The 24,434-nt window shown below is 40.1% G+C and overlaps 5 protein-coding genes across 6 annotated transcripts in view; 1 reads left to right on the top strand and 4 right to left on the bottom strand.

The window, feature by feature from the left end:
• Positions 1-174: 174 nt before the first annotated feature.
• Positions 175-5,147, bottom strand: mmp21 (matrix metallopeptidase 21). The gene is made up of 7 exons (XM_058620139.1): positions 4,995-5,147; positions 3,996-4,893; positions 2,726-2,865; positions 2,514-2,655; positions 2,143-2,400; positions 1,495-1,667; positions 175-669 (listed from the first exon to the last, which is right to left on the bottom strand). The coding sequence occupies exons 1-7, from the start codon at positions 5,145-5,147 to the stop codon at positions 364-366; spliced, it is 2,070 nt and encodes a 689-aa protein (XP_058476122.1). The 3' UTR covers positions 175-363.
• A 278-nt stretch (positions 5,148-5,425) lies between these two features.
• uros (uroporphyrinogen III synthase) lies at positions 5,426-9,047 on the bottom strand. 2 transcript variants are annotated; one of them, XM_058620141.1, is made up of 10 exons: positions 8,922-9,047; positions 7,702-7,791; positions 7,241-7,324; positions 7,048-7,144; positions 6,817-6,891; positions 6,392-6,466; positions 6,217-6,300; positions 5,999-6,084; positions 5,831-5,929; positions 5,426-5,747 (listed from the first exon to the last, which is right to left on the bottom strand). In XM_058620141.1, the coding sequence occupies exons 2-10, from the start codon at positions 7,762-7,764 to the stop codon at positions 5,625-5,627; spliced, it is 786 nt and encodes a 261-aa protein (XP_058476124.1). In that variant the 5' UTR covers positions 7,765-7,791; positions 8,922-9,047; the 3' UTR covers positions 5,426-5,624. The 2 variants fall into 2 exon arrangements, with proteins under 2 accessions (XP_058476124.1, XP_058476125.1); XM_058620142.1 differs by lacking the exon at positions 8,922-9,047 and adding an exon at positions 8,822-8,915.
• A 239-nt stretch (positions 9,048-9,286) lies between these two features.
• On the top strand, positions 9,287-12,072 carry bccip (BRCA2 and CDKN1A interacting protein). Its single transcript, XM_058620140.1, has 7 exons — positions 9,287-9,470; positions 9,802-9,876; positions 10,445-10,525; positions 10,626-10,712; positions 10,797-10,984; positions 11,544-11,712; positions 11,869-12,072. Exons 1-7 carry the CDS (start codon positions 9,339-9,341, stop codon positions 12,037-12,039), a joined length of 903 nt encoding a protein of 300 aa, XP_058476123.1. The 5' UTR covers positions 9,287-9,338; the 3' UTR covers positions 12,040-12,072.
• A 735-nt stretch (positions 12,073-12,807) lies between these two features.
• Positions 12,808-20,420, bottom strand: dhx32a (DEAH (Asp-Glu-Ala-His) box polypeptide 32a). The gene is made up of 11 exons (XM_058620137.1): positions 19,994-20,420; positions 17,960-18,153; positions 16,944-17,316; positions 16,607-16,846; positions 16,433-16,526; positions 16,136-16,285; positions 15,251-15,442; positions 14,930-15,070; positions 13,944-14,134; positions 13,670-13,860; positions 12,808-13,459 (listed from the first exon to the last, which is right to left on the bottom strand). The coding sequence occupies exons 1-11, from the start codon at positions 20,252-20,254 to the stop codon at positions 13,261-13,263; spliced, it is 2,226 nt and encodes a 741-aa protein (XP_058476120.1). The 5' UTR covers positions 20,255-20,420; the 3' UTR covers positions 12,808-13,260.
• A 1,360-nt stretch (positions 20,421-21,780) lies between these two features.
• The window catches only part of LOC131448061 (disintegrin and metalloproteinase domain-containing protein 12-like), a 77,266-nt gene continuing 74,612 nt past the window's right edge, over positions 21,781-24,434 (bottom strand). Inside the window, exon 23 of the mRNA XM_058620136.1 lies at positions 21,781-24,354. Coding sequence (XP_058476119.1) covers positions 24,285-24,354 — 70 coding nt within the window. The 3' untranslated portion in view covers positions 21,781-24,284. The remainder of the gene's footprint in view (positions 24,355-24,434) is intronic.

The raw sequence follows: 24,434 nt of genomic DNA, 5'->3' as shown, positions 1-24,434 counted from the left end.
GACAAGATGCTTCCTTTTTTTTGTACGCACAACCCCATGCATCAGTCTGGAAGTTTACCCATTTAAGTTTATGAAAACATTTGATTAAATCACAAAGGCCCAGTGTGTAAGTGTGTATAATATATGAAGAGCCACTTCACAGCTTTAATATTATTTCATTAGTTTCTGCACAATCATTGCTTTTTCCTTGTAAGTGTTTCCATTTCAAAGTCAAGCTTTACAGAAAGCAGCTTTCGGGCTACATTACACATTGATATGTAAAACAGTGTGTTTAAAAAACTAGAAATAAATGTGTTCTGGATTTCTTTATCAGCGGGATTGTTTTGGAGCTCATCGGAACACATCAATGGCGTTTATTAGATCTCAGCGGGTTAGTTTGAGTGCAGTGGGATGAACGTTGCAGATGTCGAACCAGTGCTCATCCACCTCCTTGTGTGGCAGCAGGCCATTTCGTGGTACAAAGGGCCGGCGCCAGCGATCGCGGCCGCCCACCACCTGCCAGAAACGCGTGCCCTTAAGTAGAAAGATGGCATTGTGGGTGTAGGAGAAGTAGGCGGCATCGATGTTGCCATCTGGATGGTCTCCGCTTGCCACGGGAGGGAAAACGTCTCTGATGTTTCTGGGGAAGCCTCTTGCCAAGCTGTTGGCTTCGACGTTGAATGCATACACCTGTTTGAACAGATAATTGTTTTCCCCTCTCATACTGTAATCAATTAAATTACATCAGGAAAACAACAAATCACAGAAGAGGTGTTTCTTTGCAAGAATACATTCCCTCACAATGCGGAGAAACAATAAATCCGCCTGGGCTTTGGTCTCGTCACAGCTTTGGTTATTGTGCATCCAGTTGCTCTACAAATGTAATTGTTGTATTACAAATCAAAACAAGGAGGACTTTGCTTAAATGTCCCTTAAGTCAGAAGTGAATTAAAATATTAGAGACGATCTTTAGGCCTCTGCGTCACAGCACAGAGCTGACGTTACATGACTGTTTCATTATGTGCTGTAGAAACTGTAATAACAGGCCCCAGCTTTTCTGTGTGTCAGTTTGTGGTAATTTGATTAAAAACAACTTGAGAAATGTATTTTTATATGGCCCAATAGATTCATTAATTGTGAGGTAATGTGACAGGACCTGCCTCAAAACTGTAGTGAGCATCTTTCCAATAGAAACAAGATTCACACTGTTGTCAAATGACAAACATGACTTTCTTTGTGTTTCTCAGTAAAATAGTGTTTGTCATTTCATCACACTGGCGGCTTTAAATAATGTTCCCTGGCAAATGTGCAGTTAATCAAGTAATAAAATAATCATAAAATGTAGTTTCCTGGGGATTTCTTTTAGAGCTGGAGCGTACTTGACATTGCCTGATTAGCAGTTGAGCCTTGATTTGACCCACGCTGTCACGTCACCGCTCTTGTGTCTAACCTATCCAACAATCCCCCACGTCAGTTTTCAATTTGTCAAAGAGAAGATAAGGAAAGCGTTCTTACAAGTGTGTTTTTGAAGAAGTAGATGTGGGAGTCTCTCCTGTCATAAAAGGCTGTGTCAATGGGACTGGCAACCCCTGGGAAACCCTCAGAGATCAACCTTGGATAGCGATGCCCTTCTGAGTCCTGTTTGAAAACCTTGTCATTCTCTGTGTCGTACCGCCAGAACTGAGTACCTGCACAAAAGAGAAACACTTGGGCAAGATGTCTTTACATCAGGAGGTGTCACACTCAAATGACCTCGGGTGGCCAATGGGCGTCGAGTCTGGTAAAGAGGGGGTCTTTCTAGAGAAGGAAATACACAATATTCGCAACGACGATATCACCCAGAATGTGGAATGATGTATACTTACAGTAGTGATGCAAAAATAAAGTTAGAGTTCATGTTAAGACAATTATAATATGGACAACTGTAATTAAAACTCCAAACGCAAACTACACAGATTAGCAGGAATTCTTTTCCTGGTAATAAAAGTTTCTGGATATGTTGGTGGAAAAGGGGCTATTGTAACATGATATTAAGTGATGGGCCGCATGTAATCAATTTGGTGCCACATGTGGCCTGCGAGCCGCCAGTTTGACACCTCTGTTTTCCATAGAGTTGCTGCTCCACTGAGAGTAATATCTACATGTTGTAAAGTATCATGTTACCTTTAAAGAAATAAACAGCATCTCTTGCTCTGGACCACATATGGACATATGCATCCACTCCATCCACAGGAATCCCACGCCAACCGATCTGTAGTGTGACCGGGTCACCGTAACGTGTGCGGTTGTTTCTGTTCTCATAGAGCCAGTACCAGCCGTCTCTCATGAAATACGTGTTGAAGCGGATGGCCACCTCCCCGTACGGTGTCTTCTCCTTTCTGATCCAGTCAAACACAGTGTTGAAACGACCTTTACAGCCCCCTGGAGTCAAGAAAATCAACATTTTTGTGTGAGTGTATGTGTGTTTTTAAAGAGGAATCCTTCCCTGGACGTGCGTGTCAATGTGTCCACTAGGTGGTGTTGTAGCCATGTACCATAGAGGTGCTGTATTGCCTTCCTGTCCATCCAGTCCATCTCAAAGCCAGAGCCGTGTGGCAGATAACTGGGCTGCATTATAGATCCAGGTCTGTATATGTGAGGGAGGCCTAAGACGTGACCGATCTCATGAACTGCCACCTTACAGATGGAAAAAAAAAATGTCAGAATAACATCACCTCAACCTTCAGCTCTACTGTAGCGTTCTTACTTTGAGAAGACTGATCCCACTGGCAGCACTGGGAGCAGTGAAATGCTCATCGTCGTCAAAGTGTATGTCACCCAGGAACCACGCGTGAGCAAATTCTTGACCCGTGCCATCAAACTTCTGATTACACCCTAGATGCCTTCCTGTGTGGGACACAGTGACAAAGAATCTCAAAAAGGGTGCGCTTGTTTATTTGTGCAAAACCATCAACGTGCATATGACAGCTAAAAATGTGTTATATGTGCAATATTCAAGCTACTTGTGTGGAGCTACTCGCTCCACACAGTTACCATATCGTAATCATTTAATTACGTGATTATTTCGGAGGCAGTATTTCTCTCTAAAGCAGGGGTGTCAAACATACGGCTCGGAGGCCAGAACCGGCCCGCCAGAGAGTCCAATCCGGCCCACAGGATGAATTTGTTAAAATTTCACACTACGATTACAATCTAAACGTAATGTCAAATACCATATTTTTCTCTTCCAGATACCTGTGACTAAATGTCTGTGCCTTTTTAGATCCAGTGTAATGTGTAAATAGTATATTTAGGCATGATATTGTTGAAATTGCACTTATATTTCTCAAGAAATTTCATGTTTTGTAAAAAATATCCTTCATTAAATGTAAAACAAAGGAGAAAAAAAGCAAGGAGTTCTTGTTGTTCATAGGTTATTATGCTATTATTTTACTATTTTTACTGGTCCGGCCCACTTGAGATCAAATTGTGCTGTATGTGGCCCCTGAACAAAAATGAGTTTGACACCCCTGCTCTAAAGTATACATTTTAAAGGTCCAGTGTGTAAGATTATGTGACATAATTTCCATTTAGTATAAAATAAATATACTATTGTGTTTTTTAACATATCTTTCACAGAGGTCAGCATGATGGACCACGATGCTTTTAGTGGACAAACAATACTTTTTGAATTTTAATACACTGAAACAAGAAGAGAATAAGTTGGCAAATTGTCTTTGTATAACTTATAACTAATTTATGTAGATGTTGCCAACTGAAGAATTTATTTATTTATTTATTTTATCCAACCATTTTCTTTTTGCAGTATTATTTCTCCGCCATGCTTGGAGGGGAAGGGGAAGGAAAGAGAGATTTAGCTTCCCCAATAGCTGTTGCTACATTTTTATTTCTGTACATACTGTATGTTCATGAGCAAGTGAGTTTTAAAAGAACTGCACGTGCCCTTTATGTCGTAATAACAATGTCTTCCAGACTACATGTCGTCCTGTGTTTCATATGTAATGGCTGAGAAGTACCTGTACCAAAGCCCAGCCTGATGTCGACATCCTCCAGTGGGGAACGTGTGTCCTCCACAAACTCCAGCGGAGACACCTCGCTCCACATCCTGAAGGCCAGTCTGAAGATGTACCTCTGCTCGTCGACAGACAGCTGGCTGCTGTAGCCTTCGCCAATGAGCCTCCACCTCAGCACTTTCTTAGAAAAGGCCATGTAACCCGTCTCGCTCAGGTCTCTCTTGCGTCTTCTCTTGAACACGAGAGCTGCGAGGTGACGTTTCCTGCGTCGCACTGCTTTGCTCTGATGCACGTTTGCACTCGTATCTACCGCTTGACTGTCTGTGGTGATGTCGTGCGAGCTGTTCGTGGGGGTGTCACTGAATAAGCTGAATTCGTCTGTGTAGTTTGTGCTGGTGTCGTTGAAAATGCCTGCGAGGACACTTTCTGTGTCGTTAAGATTAAATGAGTAGTCTTCTGAGGAGTTTCCTGCACCAAAAGAAGTGACACTGGTTATGTCACTTGCTGTACTGTTGCTGTCAGTCTCATTAAAAGGATCATAAGGACTGCTTTCAGTGTCTAAGACACTGTTGTATTCAGAGGATTCCAGGTCCATCTCCTTGTCAGGGACGCCACATCTTGGTTTGTTCATTGCCAGCTTTGTTGAGTCGTCAAACACGCCTGTGACGGGCAGGCCCGACATCTTCTGGAAGTCTTTAAGTGCTGAAATAAAAGCTTTGCTCTCTAGATCTTGATCATCCTCTTGAGGGGAATCCCGTGAATGAGACACGGACGCTCCCTCCTGGAGCATGGCTTGAAAGTCATCCGGGAAATCATCATCACTGAAGTCTGTGTATGCGCCTTCAAACTCAGCCTCCTCCCAGTTCACTGGCTTCATAAAACCATATCTAGAGAGAAATAACTAAATACAAGACATGGGTTAAGTTACATTTAGATCCAGCCATTTTATGCAAGAAGTACAATATCAGGTATAAGAATGCTTAAAAGACAGTGAGCTATTACCTCTGCTGTGTAATCATCAGTTATGACCTCGGCCTCGTGAGAACTGAGTGCTCGGACATCAGAATGGTCCCGATTGTGGAAAAGTTTCTCTGCACCAGCTGAGCTGATGCTGGTCAAAAAAAGCAAAATGATCAGCTGGTTAAATGTCAGCATCGTGGCGTTGGAGGATAAATACAAGTGATGTGGTGGCTTGTGAGGAGCCAGTGTTTTATAGGGATCTCCTGACACACCTACACAGAAGGTGCGACACACTGGTGGTATCCCACTTTTCTCACCCTTGAGTGAAGAGCAAACCTGCCTTTTACTGTCTGCAACTGATCCACCTGAGTGCATTGTATGAGTGTGTGATACGCGCTCCATTGGTTTTAAATGCCCTGAAGAAAGAAGTGAGACCTTTTGCTTTCATGTGAATAACGACAGTGACAGAAAACTGAATAACCACCATGAACAAACTTTATTTTCCCAAATATACACTACATTCCCCGTGCAAACTTGACATGGCATAATATTGAAAATACATACATTTTACATAATTTCTCAGTGTTGAACGAGCAGGTTAAGTAAAGCAGACAAACAATTAAATAGATAAATAATATACAAAGTGGACGGGATTGGATCTGTGGTGGTTGGTTACTGAAGAGCTTTGGCGATCGCTGCTGCCAGGTGTTCAGCTGTCGGCTTTTCCGCAGTACAGCTGACACACAGGCCTTCTGCTGCCATTGCATCTCGCGTGGTGGGGCCTATGGCTCCAAACTGGAAATACAGACATTTGATTTAAAGGCACGTTCAGAGAGGTTTTGGAGATCTACTGATCACTTTCGATGAAGAGGCTTTACCTTTATCTGAGTCAGTTGTTCACCAGACAACCTCCGCACCACTTCTAGGCAAAATTTCACTCCTGATGGGCTGAAGAAAGCTATGCTGGCAGGAGTTCCCTGTCAAAGCACGGACAAATGAGCATTTTTGACATGAAAAAGTATTATTTTAAATGTTTTTAATTTTACCTGCTCCGTGAAATAGTTCTTCAGATTTTTCTCCACATCCGGATGTTCCGCTGTTTGATAGACAGTCAGTGTCTCTAGGGGCACTCCTGGAAACAAAGAAACCAATCCCTGCTGTGTTAAAAGGTATAGCAATTATTATTTTATAATTAGTGGAACCCTGTGGGACTTTAACCACCTTGAGTTTTAATTGTGGAACACAAAGGAAGAAAAAATCTTACCGTTTTCCCTCAAAGCCGTAGGCAAGACCTCTCTTTTGATTGAGCCACAGGGGAAAAAGAGTGGCAGAATATTTGTGTCCTCTCCTGAGTGTATGAGGGGAATTAAGTGAAGGGTCATATTAGTTATCTGATCCATCACAAACCTTCAATTAAAATTACAAAAACCATAGCGTACGTTCAATTATCACGCGTGAGAGCACGTCTGCCGTCCCTGTGTCCTCACCCACAGGGTTCAGACCTAGATTTTGTACTGTGAATAAAACACAAAAAGGTATTAATGAGATATCTAATGGGGATAAGGCAGAGCCCACAAAACAATTATTCGGAAAAGTGACAACAAAGAGATCAAACTGCTGACGTGTACCACATACAAAGGTGAAACACATGTCAGGATTGTGCTGCACCTGCGTCGCAGCAAACTGTGACTTGTGGACAACCTATTTCCAAATGACTGAGGGCAGTAACATCATTTGACATGTTCCTGTGAGCACCAGGTGCCTGCAGCACTCTAACACTACTCTTAGAATTAACATAGGTTTAAAAGAAGCACAGTGCAAAATAAGATGGACAGAAGTGTTTTTCCAAATGTGAATTAATTACCCAATGCAGCTGTTGCCTTCCCAACCACGTAGATGGACTTAGTGTTCCATTTGTCTTTCACAGAGCTGTTCCACTCTAAATCAAAATTAGGAAACAGTTAGAAAACCTTTTTTTTAATCAAAGTAGAATTAATCGTTAAGTCTCAGCTAGCAGTTCATACAGTAAACAGGATCAGTAAATTTAACTGATTACACGAGTACTTCTGTTATATAGTGTATTGTATCATCTCACCTGCTCTTCTTTCTTCCGTCGCTAAACACATCTTCACAGCTTCCACTGCTCTTGGACTGGTAAATATAAGACCTCCATATTTCTCTGGTTGGAAAAGCTGTAAAAAACAAAAATAAATACAGTCACGACCATGAAATGTGAAAAGATATATAAAAAAAGAAAAAAAATATTTATTTTAAACAATATAATTTACCGTATCTGATAAGGTGTTGAGTGAAACAAACTTGAAGGACAGCACAGGAATAAGGGTGGCTTTATGGCCATGTGACGCCAGCTCCTAGTGAATAGAAAAGTAAATAACAATCAAAATATAAATATTAAAGTATTAAAACTGAACTACTGCTATATCATATTGGTCTTTTTCACTGCAGACACTTAAACATGATTCAGCAGGAAACTACTACATTGATAACATAACAAATGGCTTGGTTCACTTCAGGAAGTCAGGACAGTGCGACAGTGAACCATCATGCACACTTTATGAAGCTAAATGGAAATTAACCATCACTTATTTGATTATTTACACGTGTGCTTCTCCTACTCAAACCCTTCAACATGTCAGAAAGTATCATATGGTGCTTGTAATGTGATACTGCAATATCTGTAATGTCAATATCATGAGTTACAAGTTAACATAGCAAAACCTGCATCTACCTTGATGTAAGGATCAGGTCCAGATTCTCCATCTCTAGGCTCCTTAAGAAGCAGCACATGCATCTTGATAATGTCAGGTGAAGAGACAACCTGGATATGCAAGAAAACAACACCACAAACAAGAGTGGAGTATGAACGCTACAGTCAAACACTCAGCTTTTAAAATACATAAACACTGATGAGAGTGGGTGTGAAAGACACAACTAGCTAAGATACACCCTCAAACTGTCATATGCATCCTGCTGATAACATTACTGACTGCAGCCAACCTGACACTGAATTTTAACACGCTCCTTACAAAGTTCTTACGGTAAAAAGCCTGCGACCCAACACGTCAAGCTGATTTGTACGTTTTGCACATTTTTGAATGGAAAAAATTATAAAATCATATAAAATACTTTATTAAAATACATACTGTAAATGGGTTAGCTTAAAAGGTGTAAATATGGGATATTTAACTTGAAAATTCTCATGTCTCATTTATATTATGCTAGTAGTAGTCACAGATGTCCTGAACACAACCTAGCCAGTCCTGGTCAGAACCTATGAAAAAGTATTACATTTCAAATTGAGAGTTACAAAGTGACAATATGGGACTTTTAACTCAAAACCTCTCTAAAACTGTACTTTTAAAATGTCTTATACACAGTACACTAGTAGATATACAAACACAAACTATTTAATTTTTCTTTCAGAGAATTGTCTTAATACAGTTGCTCAAAGCTCAAAGTGCAATAATTAGGTCTCCAGGATTTTCATAATAGTTCCAATTCAAATGTGAACTCGGAGACACGGTGCTCTTTGTTTTTATTTTGAAATCCGGATGTTAATGTCCTTTACAAATCAGTCTCTATTGGATCTTTTACTGTAAAAGCCCTTGTAAGGAGGTCGTTAAAATTCAGCGTCAGATAGTTTGACCACGGATAAACGAGTGTCATTGTTGAGTCACAATTACTGCACTGTATATAGGAACAAATAATAAGCAACAAAGCCTCACATCCGTGCCTTTCCTGAAACAGTGTGTGTAATGGAACACGTAATGTCTTCTTGTGTTATTGTTTACATTGGTAAGAATGACTGACAGATCAGCTAAAGAAACCGGCCCTTTAACTGTACATACCCGTCGTGTCGAGCGAAAAACAATGTGTCTATTTCGCTTGGTAAAATAATAAATAATTTATGACAAAAATAGACAAAAATATTACACAAAATTCGTGTACCTTGAGTTGCTCGCTCAGCTGAGCGGATATCCGACTCCGGACACTGTAGGAAGGGTACACACACAGTGGGGATTTGACTAGCCTCTGAAAATATAACGTTTATGTAAAAATAGACTTAACTAGGTCGACTATTGTTGTAAATATTTAAATGATATATTATGCGAATACAAATTTATAACACCATCATTGTATGTTTGTTGTAGTTTGAAGAATCGCAACCCCTCTTTGTAAATGGTTGGTTCCATTTTAGTACTGGGTCATAAGACGACATTCCGGCTCTGACGGTAGCAGCGGCAAATAGGAAGTCGTCGGCATTTAGAGCCGTAATGGCAGCTTCACTTCCTTATTAAGAACTGGGTAACCGAACTCTAACCTCGGCCCCGCCCACTCCGTTGACACGCGTGTTATCTGTGCAGCATGGCTTCGTCTGCGAAAAAGAGAGCCGTGGGCTTGGGTGAAAATCCTGAGGATAGTGATAACAGCTCGGATGAGAATGTGGAGGACGATGACGACTCCAGAGATGAGGACAGCGAGGAAGAGATCAATGAGGTAAAAGCACCGGATATTCGTTTGTTTTGTTTGTTGGCCTTGCTAGGTAGCTGCTTAGCTAGCTTACCCAGCTGTCGACTGGAGCAGTAATTGCTGACAGGCAGGTTTGAAATATGGTATTTAGATACAATGAGATAACTTGTATAAAAAGTTGCGTTGTTGCACCAGTGTAATGTTAACTATGCATTGTAATAATTTATATGAATCTACATTGCTTCATTTGAGTGTAACGAGACTCCCAGATATACTCGAGAACGTCCATTCAAACAAATACACCCATTGCTGCAGGGTTCTGTTGTTAATAGTTCTCTGTGTTGTGTTTTTTATGCAGGAAGTCATGGTGGACTTTGAAGCCCACACAATTTCACACAGCGACTTCAATGGCATCAAGAAACTCCTGCAACAGGTTTGTACTGACTGAGCACTTTATTAGGAACATCATGTGTGTGTCAGTGTCATCTTTTCTTCCCATTGCAGCCTAAGTGTTTGAGGCACTTGATTCTTAAAGATGTTAGTTATGAATGCATTGTTAATGTTCCACTTCCCATTCGTTCTATTGGACTTCGATTTGGTCACTGAAAGTACAATTTTTGTGACACTGTGTCTAATCATACTGAAAATAATCTTTTAAATTAGACTTTATTGATCTCACACTGTGGAAATTCACTTGTTACAGCAGATAAATGGGTCATTCATCAGAAATTCTGATGAATTAGACCATATTTTTCTACTGAGCAGTTGACTGTTTTTATTTAAAAGTCTTGCCATCCTCCTTTGATCTCTTTTCAGCCAGTCTCTGTTACTGAATGTTTTTTGGGTATTAATCTGTGCCACATGGTTTTCAGATTGCATGAAAGCTCATAGGCTTTTCTAATTACGTTGTTTGGTGACTGTATAAGGTTACTTGATCATCTGTAATAAGTGGGGCCAAAGCATGACCCCACTGACATTGCCTTTGTAATGTTTGGATGCAGCTCTTCCTGAAGGCCCATGTAAATACATCAGAGATGACGGACATCATCATCCAACAGAATCATGTCGGAAGTGTTGTTAAGGTGAGCTGCTCAGTTTTCTGAGCTCATCTGAAATATGACAGGTGACCTTTCAGCTATTTAAACTCTAACGTGTTTTGCCTGTTTTTAAACTTTGCTCCAGCAAGCTGATGTGCCAGAGGACAGTGATGACGACGACCCGAATGAAGTGTTTGGGTTCATCACTATGCTCAACCTAACGGAGAGAAAGGTAACAACAGAGAAGCACCTTCCTGAATAATGAACATCAGGCACTGTGGCCCATTTTATTTGAAGTGTCTTATGTTGCTGACAGGGTGTGCAGTTTGTGGAGGAGGTGAAGGAGCTGATCTTGGATCAGTGTGAGAAGAACTCCACCCACAGCTCAACAGTGCAGCTGGAGCAGATCCTCGAAGACACCAGCAAGCCTGTGGGTTTCCTGCTGAGTGAGCGCTTCATCAATGTACCGCCACAGATCGCTCTCCCTCTGCACAAACAGCTCCAGTAAGTTCTGCTCTGTTGACGTAGGTGCTAAATCTACCACATATCATATATAGCCAGCTGAATTACCTTTTTATAGGAATGGAAATACAATGCATCACCATACCTATACTTAAATTGGGTCGAATATATACAACGTATACTCTTTTGTATAATTTATAAGAGAATCTGTTCCCACTGGAGCACTTAATTCCACTTTTGCTGCTTGCGTCTGAGCTGTGCTGTATTTATATGTATACATACATACATACATACATACATACATACATACACTGCATGTATGTACTGAAATAATACTGCTTCTAAATAACATTTAAATTGGGATGCTATCATTACTAAGCATTCTTGATTGTCTATTCTTTGTGCTAGGGTGGTGTTTTAGAATAAAGAAACATAATTGTATTTCCACATTTGTGTTTATCAGTGTTTCAATCGGACATTTTCATGTCAGGGTCGTTTGTATGATCTTTATTTTCCTGTGTAATATTTATGAGGTGATAATTTGTGTTCTTTGGAAACTTTTAGTGCGCAGGAAAGTAAATAAAAACTTAATTTCCTCCAGGGAAGAACTAGCTGAAGCTCAGACGACGAATAAACCCAGTGGGAGGTGCCACTATTGTCTAATGATCAGCAAGACCTGCAAAGAGGCAACCAAGAGTATCCCAGCGAGAGGAGGTGCTCCCAAAGAGGAATACATCTTTGTTAATGCAGAGGAGGAATTCTTCTATGAGGTAAATGTTAAAGAATTTGTTCATCACTCTCCATTATCCCTTTCAGTTATTTCTGATCAGAGCTAAGATGCTAAAAACATTCAATTTTCAAATCTGGTGAGTTTTTGACTGAAATAAATGTCTAAGTAATAACGATTTCCTAAATTCTCCATACAGCAAGCCATCATGAAGTTCCACTATTCAGTTCAGGAGGAGGCAGACTCATGTTTGAGTGGCCGGTGGTCGTTTGACGACGTCCCCATGAAGCCTTTCAGGACTGTGATGCTGATACCCGCAGACAGGATGCCTGCCATCATGGACAAACTCAAAGAATACCTAACGGTGTGAACTTAACAATAAACCAAGACACCTATGAACACACTGAGGACATTCAGGGTCATGGAAATGGTTCACTGCTCAAAATATTTTTAATGGTTTCTTTTTTTTACTCACATATGATAGATTTAGTTCTGAAGAAATTATGCAAAAGAAAATCACAGCAAACTTTTCCTACAGTAGATAAGCATTATGTTAATGACAGCTAAAATATATGAGTCTAGTCTAGTACAGTAGATGAACGTGTGTCATTTACTGATACTTTACTACAATAAATAACCATTCTTGATATCTGACATCACTTGATTGACACTTAATTTTCACCTGTTTTGATGTGGTTTCATTTCCGTACATTTAAATGTCTACATTCATCTGTGGTGCTTTTGTGCCAATAATGCCAGCTCCCATGACACTGATTACCGTGATAATCGCATGCTTTTTTATGTGGAAGCAGAGCAACTCATCCACAATATGCCTTAATATTAACCTGAAGAGAAATATGTACTAAAATCTGAAAGAAAAGTCAGCTTTATATAAAGTTACCAAGGGGAAATGCAGGTGAAAAAGGAGACAAAAGAATTCTCCAGCAGCTTGCATTAATAAATCAAATCTAGGCCATCTATTTGAGTCTGCACCTTTCTGGTTATGTGCAGAGGAGCTTTAAAAGGGATGTCTTTTATTTAAAGAAAAATAAAAGAAGAAACAAACAGCCATCTGCAACACCTCTGCTGGTCTTTAATGCCTAGAAATCTCAAGAGCTGCTGGAATATTGCCATTTCCAGACAGTGACTATTTACACAGACAATATTCTAATATCCTCCTTTAATGAAACAGAATACAGAACAGAAGACACTGCCATGTAAAGAGCATTTTCTGATTACCATAACCCAAATAAGGTCATTTTTATTATGTAAACATCCAAAAAATCTTATCTTATTATGTCATATAAAGTATAGCAATGTTATTTCAGAACTTTTAAAAACCCATTTGTTTTATGAATAAGACAGACCATCAAGCAAAACTGACCACAGTCTGGGGTGCACATTATGTTCTTCCATTTTAAATACCTCACTAGACAACGATTTCACCCACTGAATGCAACAGTTACATGAGAACATCACAACAACTTTCAAGCCATAATTTATCAATATCAAGGTCTCAGGTTTGCACTGACGATAAATATTATACACACATTTGCATTGGAGTCCAGATTCTCACATGTATCTCTTATGTTCATTGAATCACACATCTGTCGTACGTCTGTGGTGTCGCTCCGCAGCCACTGTTGGCGTCGCCGCTGATTGGTGCTGCTTTCTGTTTCTCCTCTTTATGTTTTCTGCATGTGTCCGGGTCCAACACGCCTTGCAGTATGTCTTTGCTTTCACTGGGTGGCAGATTGTAGAAGAAGTACACTGGTGCCATTTGAATGAACCTGAAATGCCAAATCCAAATGAGATTATTTGATGAAAAACAACAGAACTTCTGTGGAATAGTTGAAAGACTAAAATGAATCTGACAAATACTGCAATAACAGAAACAGCCATGTCTCTCCAGCTTAATGCCTATAATCATTAATAATCACAACTACAGTATATTCTGTGTGGCGTGATCTGGCAGTGGTCTTAAAAAGGGACAGACTTACACTTGAGGGGACATTTCTGAGACCGTTCTTATGTAGTTGTTCTCTGACAGAGTGTACTCATGGAAGACAACCCACTCTGGCAGTCCAAGCTTCTGTGACTGAGCCCCGTAGATGGAGAGAGGGTGCACCTGGGCCATGTGCTTGTGTGTCAAGATGAAGTAGTTTCCCGATCCGTCCACATCACGAGCAATCTGTGAAAAGGAAATGCCGTGTGAACATACTGTTTGTGTGAAGCAGATTCGTCAGTGTGGAGTTTCATTTAGTTTCCATATACCTGCATGAAGAACCCGGCCATGAGAGCCCGTTTGATGTTGAGGGTGTTTGTCTTGGTTCCAAAGGAGGGGTCAGCGATGGGAAGCTCAATCCTGTTCAAAGTGTCAGTCAACTCTGATCTAATGGCCTCGGCTGTTTTCAGGGCAGAGTGATCCAGGAAATAGGTCTCACACCACTTCTCAGTGCTGACATCTGGGGAAAAAAAGACATCTCATACAGTAATGTAGATGTTGCTAAAAATGGCATAACATCCACAGTATGGAACTTGCATATTGCTGCTTAAAAAAAAAACAATGGTCAGGTTGGATGAAGTCCATCAAACTAATCTAACTAATTTAAACCTGATGATTGAATGATAATGAGGATATGATCAAAGTCACTTTATACTATTTATTCTAATGATTAATGCAATCATAAACTGACATTATTCCTTTAACTTATTATTATTATTATTATTTTAAATAATTAAAAGGGCCTCAGTGTATTAATATAAAATAAGCCTACATTTATACAGTATCCTGTCACACTCAAAGTTGTGTTGGACCAGCCGTAGCTTTTATTATGACATCACATGTTCTGTGGCATAAGTGTATGCACACTTACAAAATGTATCCCAATCAACAGTTGTATTAACTTTGCCAAGATCTTGTATTTATGATGGCGTTGGACCACTATGCTTAATCTTCTCCAGCACATTTCAAAGATTCATATGTGGCAGCCAATACGCCCCATGAATAATTTCTTCATAAATTGAATCTGATGAATTCTGACATCCACATCCAGGATTGTGCTTGTCAAACTCAGTAATAATTCAGTAATTCAGTATATTTAAGTAGTCAGCTGACCTCACTGTACAGTAGACTGGAAATATTACAGCATGGGCAGTGTATGATAACACTACTTTTCAGATCACTGCTGTGAGGATAACTTAGAGCATGTGTTGTGTTGTAAAGAGTAGATCACTGCTGTTCCTTCACAGTGTCTTACGTTGATCTCTCTGGTTTTGTTTGAAGGAGTTGTAGATGTTAATGAGGGTGAAGTGGTCGCCTTCAGGGTGCTGGAACTTTCTGTGGCGCCGGACCGCCTCCAGGGTCAAACCAGCGGATGGCTTCAGGAAGCAGCTTGGAGCTAAACGGAGAAGAAACCATGACTTTCCCGGGACAAACCATTCTGACCAAATGGCATCAGTGTCTTGATGGAAACAGCTACTTTCTACATCATCCACATGGTGAGTCAATGAATTAAACATATGATCTTCACGCTAGGTGTTACCAAAACTTGTTCTCTGACCACGAGGCACATACATACCAGACAGCATCGCTGCGATTGTCAGCATCTCACTCGCACAGTCAAACTCGCAGGACGCCAGCAGAGCTTTGGCCATCTGAGGGTCCAGAGGGATTTCAGACATTATGATGCCAATCTCAGACAGGTTGCCATCATCATCCAAAGCTGCGAGGTAGTCGAGCTCCTCTAATGCCTGCATGAGACCCTCAGGATCTGCCAAAAATGATTGCAGAAGTGTGGTTGTGTTTTGAACAAACTCACTAAGCAGTTGTGATGCCACTGAACCAGTTGAATCAATGAAGAAGTTAACGCATCACTTTCTTAATTGTTTTAATTAAGAATCTTTTATATTTATATCAGGAGCTGGGTCAGCTTCTCGGATGAGAGTTGACACGTCTTCAATTCAAACTTTGTGTTTTGGATGACAAGATAAATGTATGACATTCTTTAGTCTGCACCAATTTCTGATGTTGTTTTCCATAAACACAAACATGTGTCATCAAGATTACAGTTTGCAGGATTAAGATTCTATCATTTTTGCCAAGTCCTGCAAGAATTTAGAGATTAAAATGAATGTGGTGTGCACTTGTTTGACGCCGTCCTAATGAGAGACGCGTTGTGTAATCGTTAATGAGCTGGCCTCTCGTGGCCTTGTGCTGTTCATGTGAGTTTAGGTCAGAGCTCAGACAATGGTTAGTAGCAGGGTCTTGTCAGCTCAGCTAAATCAAGGCTGACTGGGCCCAAACAGAGCAACTCATCTCTACTTCCTTCTCCCAAAAACAATCCTACACACACACACACACACACACACTCACATTTCTGGTTTTGTTTTAGGGTGGGAACCTGTGACCCCAGAATACAAATGTGTGTAATCATGAATCATGTTTGGGCGTTCAGTTCCCTCACCTGGTTGGTCAATGAATTCACACTGTCCAAGGCCAGCGATCTCCATCCTTTTGAGGAAAAGAACCGTTGGTGTAATGTTGGACTCTAGTATCTGTGGGGGGTTCTCTGCAGGAAGCTCACTCTCCTCTGGATACAGGCAGAAACATTTACCTGGGAGATAAATAACCTAATTCAATAACCCCAAAACCCCCACATTTTTTAACAGTGTAAGCTAAACTTTCAAAGAAACAAAAACAAAGTTTTATACCCTTTTCCCAATAGGTTACCATTTTTCACCCGGCAGATTGTCATACATACCTGTAGGTCCAGACAACCGCTTGCGTATGTCAGCCTGACATTGACTGATGGGTCGAACTACCTCCGAGTTAGCTCTTATTCTTGGATTGTACACCTACAGTAGAAGAGAAACACAACATTCAAGTTAATATCAGCAAAAGGAACTCTGGCCTCTTACAGGAAGTAGTAACTTACCATCTTTTTCTGGACTCCTGCATCAATGACAAAGTTGATGGACTCAATAGCACACCACATATCCTCCCCTTGTTGTGTCGATAGGAAAACTCTCCTTGGCTTCTTGGAGCCTTGTTGGTTGGTCATGAATGGCAGTCGCCCTACTTGGCCTGGGTTCAGAACCAAAGGCACCATTTCTCCCAAATCTGCTCCCAGCCTGGTTCCTTCTCTCTCCAGGATGCTTTGGGCACAGTCCACCTCCTGCAGGAGAAGAAAACATTTCATAAACATGTCTCACTGTAGCTTGGAGCCCATTTAAACCACACATGAAAAACCCATTGAAAATAATGTGTCTCACCTTAGCGGAGGCAAAAAACACAACCACGTCTCCATCCTCTTTGGCTTGATGGATCTCCAGCACCAGCCTCAGCGCTAAGTAGAAGTAATCTTTGTTGTCGTTGTTACTGTGGACCACCTCAGCAGAATGCGAGGCCTCCAGACTGATGAGTGGGATTCTGCCAAAGTGGCCCAGCAGCTTGTCCGTCATGGACCGGACGGTGATGACCACCACTCTGAGTTCGGGCCTCTGTAGCAGGATTCCCTTCAGGAGACCCAGGAGTATGTCTGTGCTCACTGTCCTCTCTTGGGCCTGGTCAATAATTATGGCCCCGTACTGCTCCAGGAAAGGGTCTGACATCATTTCTCTTAGCAGCATATCATCAGTGCAATATCTGAGAAATGTTCAGCGGCACAATTATCATTTTTTTACATCTACAATAACACATTTTGAATCTACTTTGGTTGTTGTGCATAGTGATATAGTGGTCACATCCAGCATTTATGGCTGTGATTCATAGCAGAGTTGTGTTTCTGTCCTCCAGGTGAGATGCACATTTCACTCCCTTCGCTCTGTTGTTAGTCTCCAACCAACACCTAAGAGAAATGTCACTGCCAAATACTGCTGTTTATGAAAAGCGAGTAGCTATAACCGTTTATCCTCATCTTTATTTTGGCCTGAAACAAGGTCATGGCAGCGCTGAGACTGAACAAAAACAGTAAAGTTGTAAACAAACGAGACAAAGGCGGCACTGTTTATAATCTACCTATGAATGTACCATTTAGGAATGAATCAATTTATTATCTGTTGGGGGAAGGGCTACAGGGTTGCTGTGGCACTCATCCCTGTATGACCTCCTGCAGAACCACACCTGCTGCTGAGTTGTGTGCATATGAAAAGGTTGGATTATGCATCAGTGAATGTGTTGTAAAAGTTGAGAGAGATAGAGACAGTTTGTGAATGATATTGGAGTGTCAGTCTTAAGCGCTGCTGCTGGCTGCATGTGAAGCAAGACACACTGAGAGTTTGTCACACACCTGAGAACAGTGTCAGAGGAGCAGCAGGTCTCCAGGGGGATGGTGTATCCCACTTCATGGCCTATGTTTACATCCATTTCATCAGCCACGCGCAAGGCCAGATCCACGGTCTGCTGCCTGTGGGTCTGTGTGCACACAACCATGCCGTGCTGATACTGGTCTGACAGACAGAATTCTGCACACCACTGAGGGATCTGAAAGAGAAAAGCCAATAACTGTTGTTTACCTTTTCTCACTTGGTCATGTCTTTAAAAGGCTTTGGATGACTAATTCCCCACAAAACACTTTTTATTCACATCAACTTGGCAGGAATCTTTTACGGGATTGTGCCAACAGCTTTTGTTTGAGCACACACAGTGACAGGAGATATCCTATGGTATTATCCCCTCATAATGTAAAACTGCTTTGGCAGCATGTGTCGGCTCCAGCGGATCAGGGCTTATCAGCAGGAGGTCCCTCTCTAACACTGATGCTGGAGCCTTTGTGTCGGCTGACTGGCAGGCATCTGCCTGTGGGCAGCTTGTTCACGCACGCTCATGCCATTGTGACACTTCAGTGTTAAGTAAATAAAAAAAAATAAAAATCTAACCTGTAAGAAAAAAGTAGACTGAGCAGGTGGCAACAAAATGCATTTTAGTGATACAAACAGGGTTATTATGCTTTTGGTATGTGGACTCAGTCTCATGAGTCCATACATGTATCTGAATATAGAGGAATGTGGAAAAATAAAGGCCCGAGCATTTTGATAATGAGGATAAATCAGCTGAATATTTTTTAAAAGCTACCTGTGTTTAATAAATTCCTTCTGAAAAATATGACATTTCCACCAGAGACTAATACTTTATATTTATAGTACTGTGCAAAATTCTTAGGGCACCACCAGCTGTGATGTGTCCGTCTAATTCTGTGACCTCTGACATTTGGACTGGAATGGTGTGACTGAACATTGGCCTTACTTATTAGCAAGCTGTCAATGAGTACAACTCATACAACAAGTGTATGTAAAGCTCAGAAGTGGAAAGTAATGAGTTACATTAACTGGCGTTACTGTAATTGCGTATGTTTTTTGTGTACTTGTACTTTTTAAAGTCATATTTTTGGATGTACAGAATCAAAAAAGAAATAAATACATTTAAAAAAATCATGCACTGGAAACTTTGGCAGTGAATGATGAGGACAGGTGAATGATGAGGACAGGTGAATGATGAGGACAGGTGAATGATGAGGACAGGTGAATTAGCATTAATTTAGAGATCAGAGATTGGAGTCACTTTATTGTCAATGAATAAGTGCAGACATCAAACCCGAAGGTGCAAATAGTTACAGTCCAAATCAGTTCAATAAGTGAAAAAAGCAGGTAAAATGTAACTAATTTGAAAAATCTAGGCACAGCCTGGGCCACACAATGCATTCGCGCTGCCATCTTTAATGGCAATTAGGTCTCTGAGTGAGTGAGAAAGTTAAAGCAATTGTGACCTTTGACCTAATATATACAGTATACATATGTGCTTATATACTGTATTTTGTCAGCACTTTAATTTGTAAAGTTTTGCCTTTAATTAAAAACAATTCATGTGAGATTTCTCTCCCGTTGTACCCCTGTCCTTTAATCTTGTTATTAAAGTAACTAAGTAACTTTTACTCATTTTAGTACATTTTAAACAAGCTACTTTTTTTTACTTTAACTTGAGCACATGTTTAGACCAGTACTTTTACTTGTACTCCAGTAAAGTTGTATCAAAATACTGGTACTTTTTCAGTACTCTTTCCACCTCTGGTGATGCTCAAGCATGTCTAGAATAAACCTGGTGTAATTGACCTTTTTTCACTGCAGATTCTGAACATGAAATAATGGGACAAAGGTTCCACTCCACAAGGTTTGTTTAGGAAGTGCATTCAAGTTTCCAGTATTTCCGACATGTGTTCTAATAGTGAATTAGAAATCATTATATTGTATGGTTATTATAGCATTGCTAGAACAACAAATCTAATCCTGTATATTTGACACTTAGTTTTGAAACACCATAGCCTTACCTGTGTACTCCTCCCCGTCTTTGCATTGCCACACACGACAACCAGCTGGTTGTTTACCAGCGCCTCCTCAAACTCGCACCTGACCTTCCACACAGGCAGCTTCCTCCTCTCCTTCAGTAATTTGTAGTAACGCGAGGAAAAGGGCAATCCGTCGAACTGATTTAACTCCAGCTCATCGCCAAAGCCAAACGACTCTTCCCCGGGACATTCAACATTCTGGGTGTAAAAGTCTGCCTCCGCTGAGTTATTTTCCTCCGACATGTCACATTTATCTTCAGCGGGAAAAAAGCGCTGTAAAAAAAAAAAACCCAACAACCTCAAACTGCGAGTCCATTCATATCAAAAGATTAACTCTGATATGAAACTGCGTGAATTCATTCAAGTTTTTAAAGAGTCCAGTTGAAGGCTTTGTCTGACGCGCAGTGCGCACTGGTGCGTAATTTCTCCCCCGCGTGGCATCACACGTTTTCTGATTCGCTTAGCTCCATGGTTCTCAAAATGTGGTATGTGTACCACCTGTGGTACATGAGCTTCCTCTAGTGGTACTTGGAGGAAAATACTGTTATACTATATATAATTTTCACCAGAGTGTGTACAAAATTAAAATAATAATAATTAGAATAATCAGAGTCACCTTATCAATCACAATTTATCTAATTTGGCTATACCAGTGTGTGAAGCATATGTGAGGAAGAGGATGATGATGAGAGAGCAAATGATCTTTTAACATTGGTGATAATGGTGTTACTTCAAGAGTTCAATATTTTCTCAGCTGGCACTTGGCAACATTTTCACGTAAGACAAATTATGCAAAGCAATAAAGGAAATGCAGATGGTGACCATCTTTCTGCAACAGTATCTCTGGTGCACTGTATAATTTCCATCTCTTGAAATAATGAAATAAATACATAACTTGTCACAATAATGAGACAGTATCTCACAGAATAAGGGACTCTCTTATCTTTTATGAAAAACAACTAATTATTAAATAAATAGTAAATGTGGATTCTTAAAATGGTTCTAAAACCATATCATCCAAATAATTGTTTATTTTTTTCTTGTTAGATGAAAAGCACTTCCTGTATGGATCAAGATGTGCAAATTTACCTTTCACTTTTTGCTCCATATGTCTTAATTTGTTCATTGCTTAGTCAGAGGAATAAATATAAATATTTTAGTTTCTCATTTTTGCATTTTTTCACCTCTTAAAGCTTTATCTTAGCATTTTCTTCCCTCTTTGTTATTGAGGGCTTGACAACAATGGATGGCACACTTTATAAGTTCATATGAGACATATTTTGTGTCGGTGATCATGGGCTTTGGATTAACTGATTGCTGTCCATGTAAACAAAGTAATAATTTCAGCAGTACTCTATCCTCCATGAATACATTTATGAAAAAAAAAAACTTTAGTAAAAATCAGGTGTTGGGTATTTGTATTCCCTTCCCTTCCCTCCTTTTTAATGACACTTATTTTCTTTACTACACCCTTTCAAATAACCTTTAGACATCTTCAGATTGTTGAAAAAAAAAAGACAGATCACTACAGTTGTCGAATTCAATGGTTAAACCAAAAAGAGACTGCTGTAAACATTTGAAATTAGACTTATTATTTATAATACCATTGTAATCAGTATTCAGCGCTCTGGTTGTATTTCAGCTCAAGCCTAGAAGCTCCTGAGAGAAAGGTTACCTTTTGTAGATACAAAGCAATTTCGGCTTTATAATTTGTAGGACTCCAGCTCCCTTTGTGCAGCAGTTACCTTTATCATAGAGTTTGACAAATACAATCATTTATTTCACTCTACTTCTAAAAATTAGCACTGGACACACACAAAAAAAAATAAACGTTCAAAAATGCTTGTCTGTGTTTGAAAAACAATTTTTACTAATACTGTTGGAGTGTTCAAAATACCATGATCAGACACTGACACATGAAGTGTTTTCTTTACATATAATGGTATCAAACTGTTGCTATTAGAAAAAAAGCATTCCATTCTATGAAAACGTGTCCACCTGTAAAACATACAAGGAACATAATTTACGGACATACTGTACAGACTCAAATGCAGTCTGGACACAAAGCACCGAAAAAGCAAAGTAACAAAGAACTGAATGTAAAACTGATGTGCTATTAAAATAAAACTGTATCAAAATGTTAACACACAATCAAAGTGTAGTCCATGTCAGCTGATGTGTTTATAAAAAGCAGTGCTTAAAGGAAACGTTGCTCATTGTGAATATGCTGCATTGCAATCCAGTAAAACAATAAATCTGAAAAAAAATTCAGTTCCATTGCCACATCTGATTTATGTCTCAAAGATGTAAATACAAAAAAAACCAAAAAAACAAAGTAATCCCTATAGCTAGAGACATAAAAACCGCAGTGGATGATTCAGATGGACTGAACTCAGTATCAGTGGCAGAAAGATCTGCGGTGTGTCCTTGCTGAGTGATTCTGTCCTTTCCCCATCATCAAAAATTGAAAAACCTTTGGAGCCAGACACCCAGTGTGGTGTTACATACCAGTGCCTCAGTGACATAAAGATGGCCACAGCTTTGACACAGTCCTTCAGTGGTTCCATGATCCAATCCTCCAGGCACGCAGACAAACAGAAAGGGACATTTCCAACGCAGGTGAACTTGCAACGCCTCGGAGCAGTTTACTCTCTCTGGGGTACAAACGCTTGCTTGATCTCGGCTCATTTTAGATCCATGTTCAGTTCATACCCCGGTACCCAGAACCCTCAGGTGGGCTTCTTGGGTCTTGTTAATGCAAAGGACATGGCAGATCAGTGACATTTCACAATCCCACTTGTCACCTTTCTGCAATATTAATGAAGAAGGAGCAGACCTGCATGGCAGCTACATTTCCAGGCCCTCCGATTCCTACACAGTCACATTGCAGAGCTGCTATAGTAATAATAATAATAATAACAATAACAATAACAATAATAATCCATCCATACATCTTCTACCGCTTTATCCTCCACATGAGGGTCGCGGGGGTGCTGTGCCAATCCCAGCTGACATAGGGCGAAAGACGGGGTACACCCTGGACAGATTGCCAGTCCATCACAGGGACACATATAGAGACTAACAATAATAATAATAGTAATAGTAATAAAATAGAATAATACTAATACTACCACTACAGGGTGTTTTTGTTTTTCAGTGGTTGTAGCAAGACTACACACAGCTTCAATTGAAAAAAAACCTTGAGCTGCAAATGAACGAGAGGTGTAACTCCTGAACTCTCCTCTGTTCTCATCTGTCATGACACAGTCACTCATGGAAAGGTTTCCCTTCTTCTCCTCCACAGAAAGATGTCAGGCCCACATGATAATAAGACTACCCTTATAGAGAATGTATAAGTGGTATATAATTGGATTATAGCAGAGGTGTGCGAAGGAAAGGAAAGAGGAGAGGGAGAGGCGGTACTGCGACATTACAGATGTCAACCATCATAAAACATGAAAGAATTATGGTCACATAGGACTGAGAAAGAAAAAGAGCAAGTTGAAGGGAAGAGAAGACGGAGGCAGCTATGTAGTGTTATGGATGTCAACTGCCACAAAACACCACAGGAGAAGAATGTATATAATTAGATTTGTTCCTAGGTTGTTAACTCTTATAAATAATGAATAAGATTCATAACACGTTGGATAAAAAGGGCAACAGTGATTATTTGTTGCATGCCAAATAGTGAGCTCATATGTTTAACCATTTATAATTAGTTAACATTTGTAAGATTAATTATGTGGTAAGTAGCCACATGATCTTGCCAAATAGTGAGACCGTATCAAGGAGTGAAATCTGTCTGGTCTTTATTTCTTTATTAATTATTCATTAAGTGTTAATTATCAATTTGTAAACCGTCTATAAAAGGTATTATTGTTGAAAGTGGTACCGACATTTTGGCAAACACATTCTCACACATCGTCTCCAGTCACTCTCCTTCATAAAGATAAGTTGACATGGCAAAAAAAAAGAAAAGTGAAATAGTTTCAAACAACAAATGTAAAATTTCTACATCACTTCATGTAGTAAAAAGTGTCTGGCACAGTGCACTGCGTGGCAATAAATACAGAATATAAATACTTTACATGTACCTGAGCTCAGACTCGTAGCACCATTCAGAGACAGAGCACCAAAGGGACACGGCAGGCCTCCTGATTCAAAAGTTCAGGGACACCACCATACGTTTGTTTTTTGTAAGGTTTTCAGAGCTTTTGTATAGTGCAATATCTTTAGTGTCTCAATTACAACAATGTCCCTTTTGGCCAAAGTCTCAGCTGCTGTATTTGACGTTGGCAATTTTGCAAGGCTTTGGTAGTGCTGGAGGTTTTTTGGGACTGGGTCTGCAGAGAAGGAGAAAAGTGAAGTAAAATGATGTCTTTTTTGAGACACGCTAGCTTCATTGTTGTTTAAATGAATTCAG

This window comes from Solea solea, chromosome 21, assembly GCF_958295425.1.
Source record: "Solea solea chromosome 21, fSolSol10.1, whole genome shotgun sequence".
Classification (NCBI taxonomy): Eukaryota; Metazoa; Chordata; class Actinopteri; order Pleuronectiformes; family Soleidae; genus Solea; species Solea solea.
The sequence above is the reverse complement of the archived record's forward strand: the minus strand, read 5'-3'. Positions and strand labels throughout refer to the sequence as shown.

Bases quoted from the DNA above. Each gene is read 5' to 3' on its own strand.
- mmp21 (XM_058620139.1), bottom strand. From the start codon at position 5,147: ATGCTGACATTTAACCAGCTGATCATTTTGCTTTTTTTGACCAGCATC. The intron at 2,656-2,725 runs GTAAGAACGCTA...TCCATCTGTAAG, and splicing joins GTGGGATCAGTCTTCTCAAA to GTGGCAGTTCATGAGATCGG. The intron at 2,401-2,513 runs GTACATGGCTAC...TCTTGACTCCAG, and splicing joins GGCAATACAGCACCTCTATG to GGGGCTGTAAAGGTCGTTTC.
- uros (XM_058620141.1), bottom strand. From the start codon at position 7,764: ATGCATGTGCTGCTTCTTAAGGAGCCTAGAGATGGAGAATCTGGACCT. The intron at 7,145-7,240 runs GTAAATTATATT...TGTTTTTTACAG, and splicing joins TCAACACCTTATCAGATACG to CTTTTCCAACCAGAGAAATA. The intron at 5,930-5,998 runs GTAAAATTAAAA...GTGCTTTGACAG, and splicing joins AGAACTATTTCACGGAGCAG to GGAACTCCTGCCAGCATAGC.
- bccip (XM_058620140.1), top strand. From the start codon at position 9,339: ATGGCTTCGTCTGCGAAAAAGAGAGCCGTGGGCTTGGGTGAAAATCCT. The intron at 10,713-10,796 runs GTAACAACAGAG...TGTTGCTGACAG, and splicing joins TCAACCTAACGGAGAGAAAG to GGTGTGCAGTTTGTGGAGGA. The intron at 10,985-11,543 runs GTAAGTTCTGCT...AATTTCCTCCAG, and splicing joins CCTCTGCACAAACAGCTCCA to GGAAGAACTAGCTGAAGCTC.
- dhx32a (XM_058620137.1), bottom strand. From the start codon at position 20,254: ATGTCGGAGGAAAATAACTCAGCGGAGGCAGACTTTTACACCCAGAAT. The intron at 17,317-17,959 runs GTGTGTGACAAA...AACATTTCTCAG, and splicing joins TCCTCTGACACTGTTCTCAG to ATATTGCACTGATGATATGC. The intron at 13,460-13,669 runs GTAAGTCTGTCC...TTGGCATTTCAG, and splicing joins TCAGAAATGTCCCCTCAAGT to GTTCATTCAAATGGCACCAG.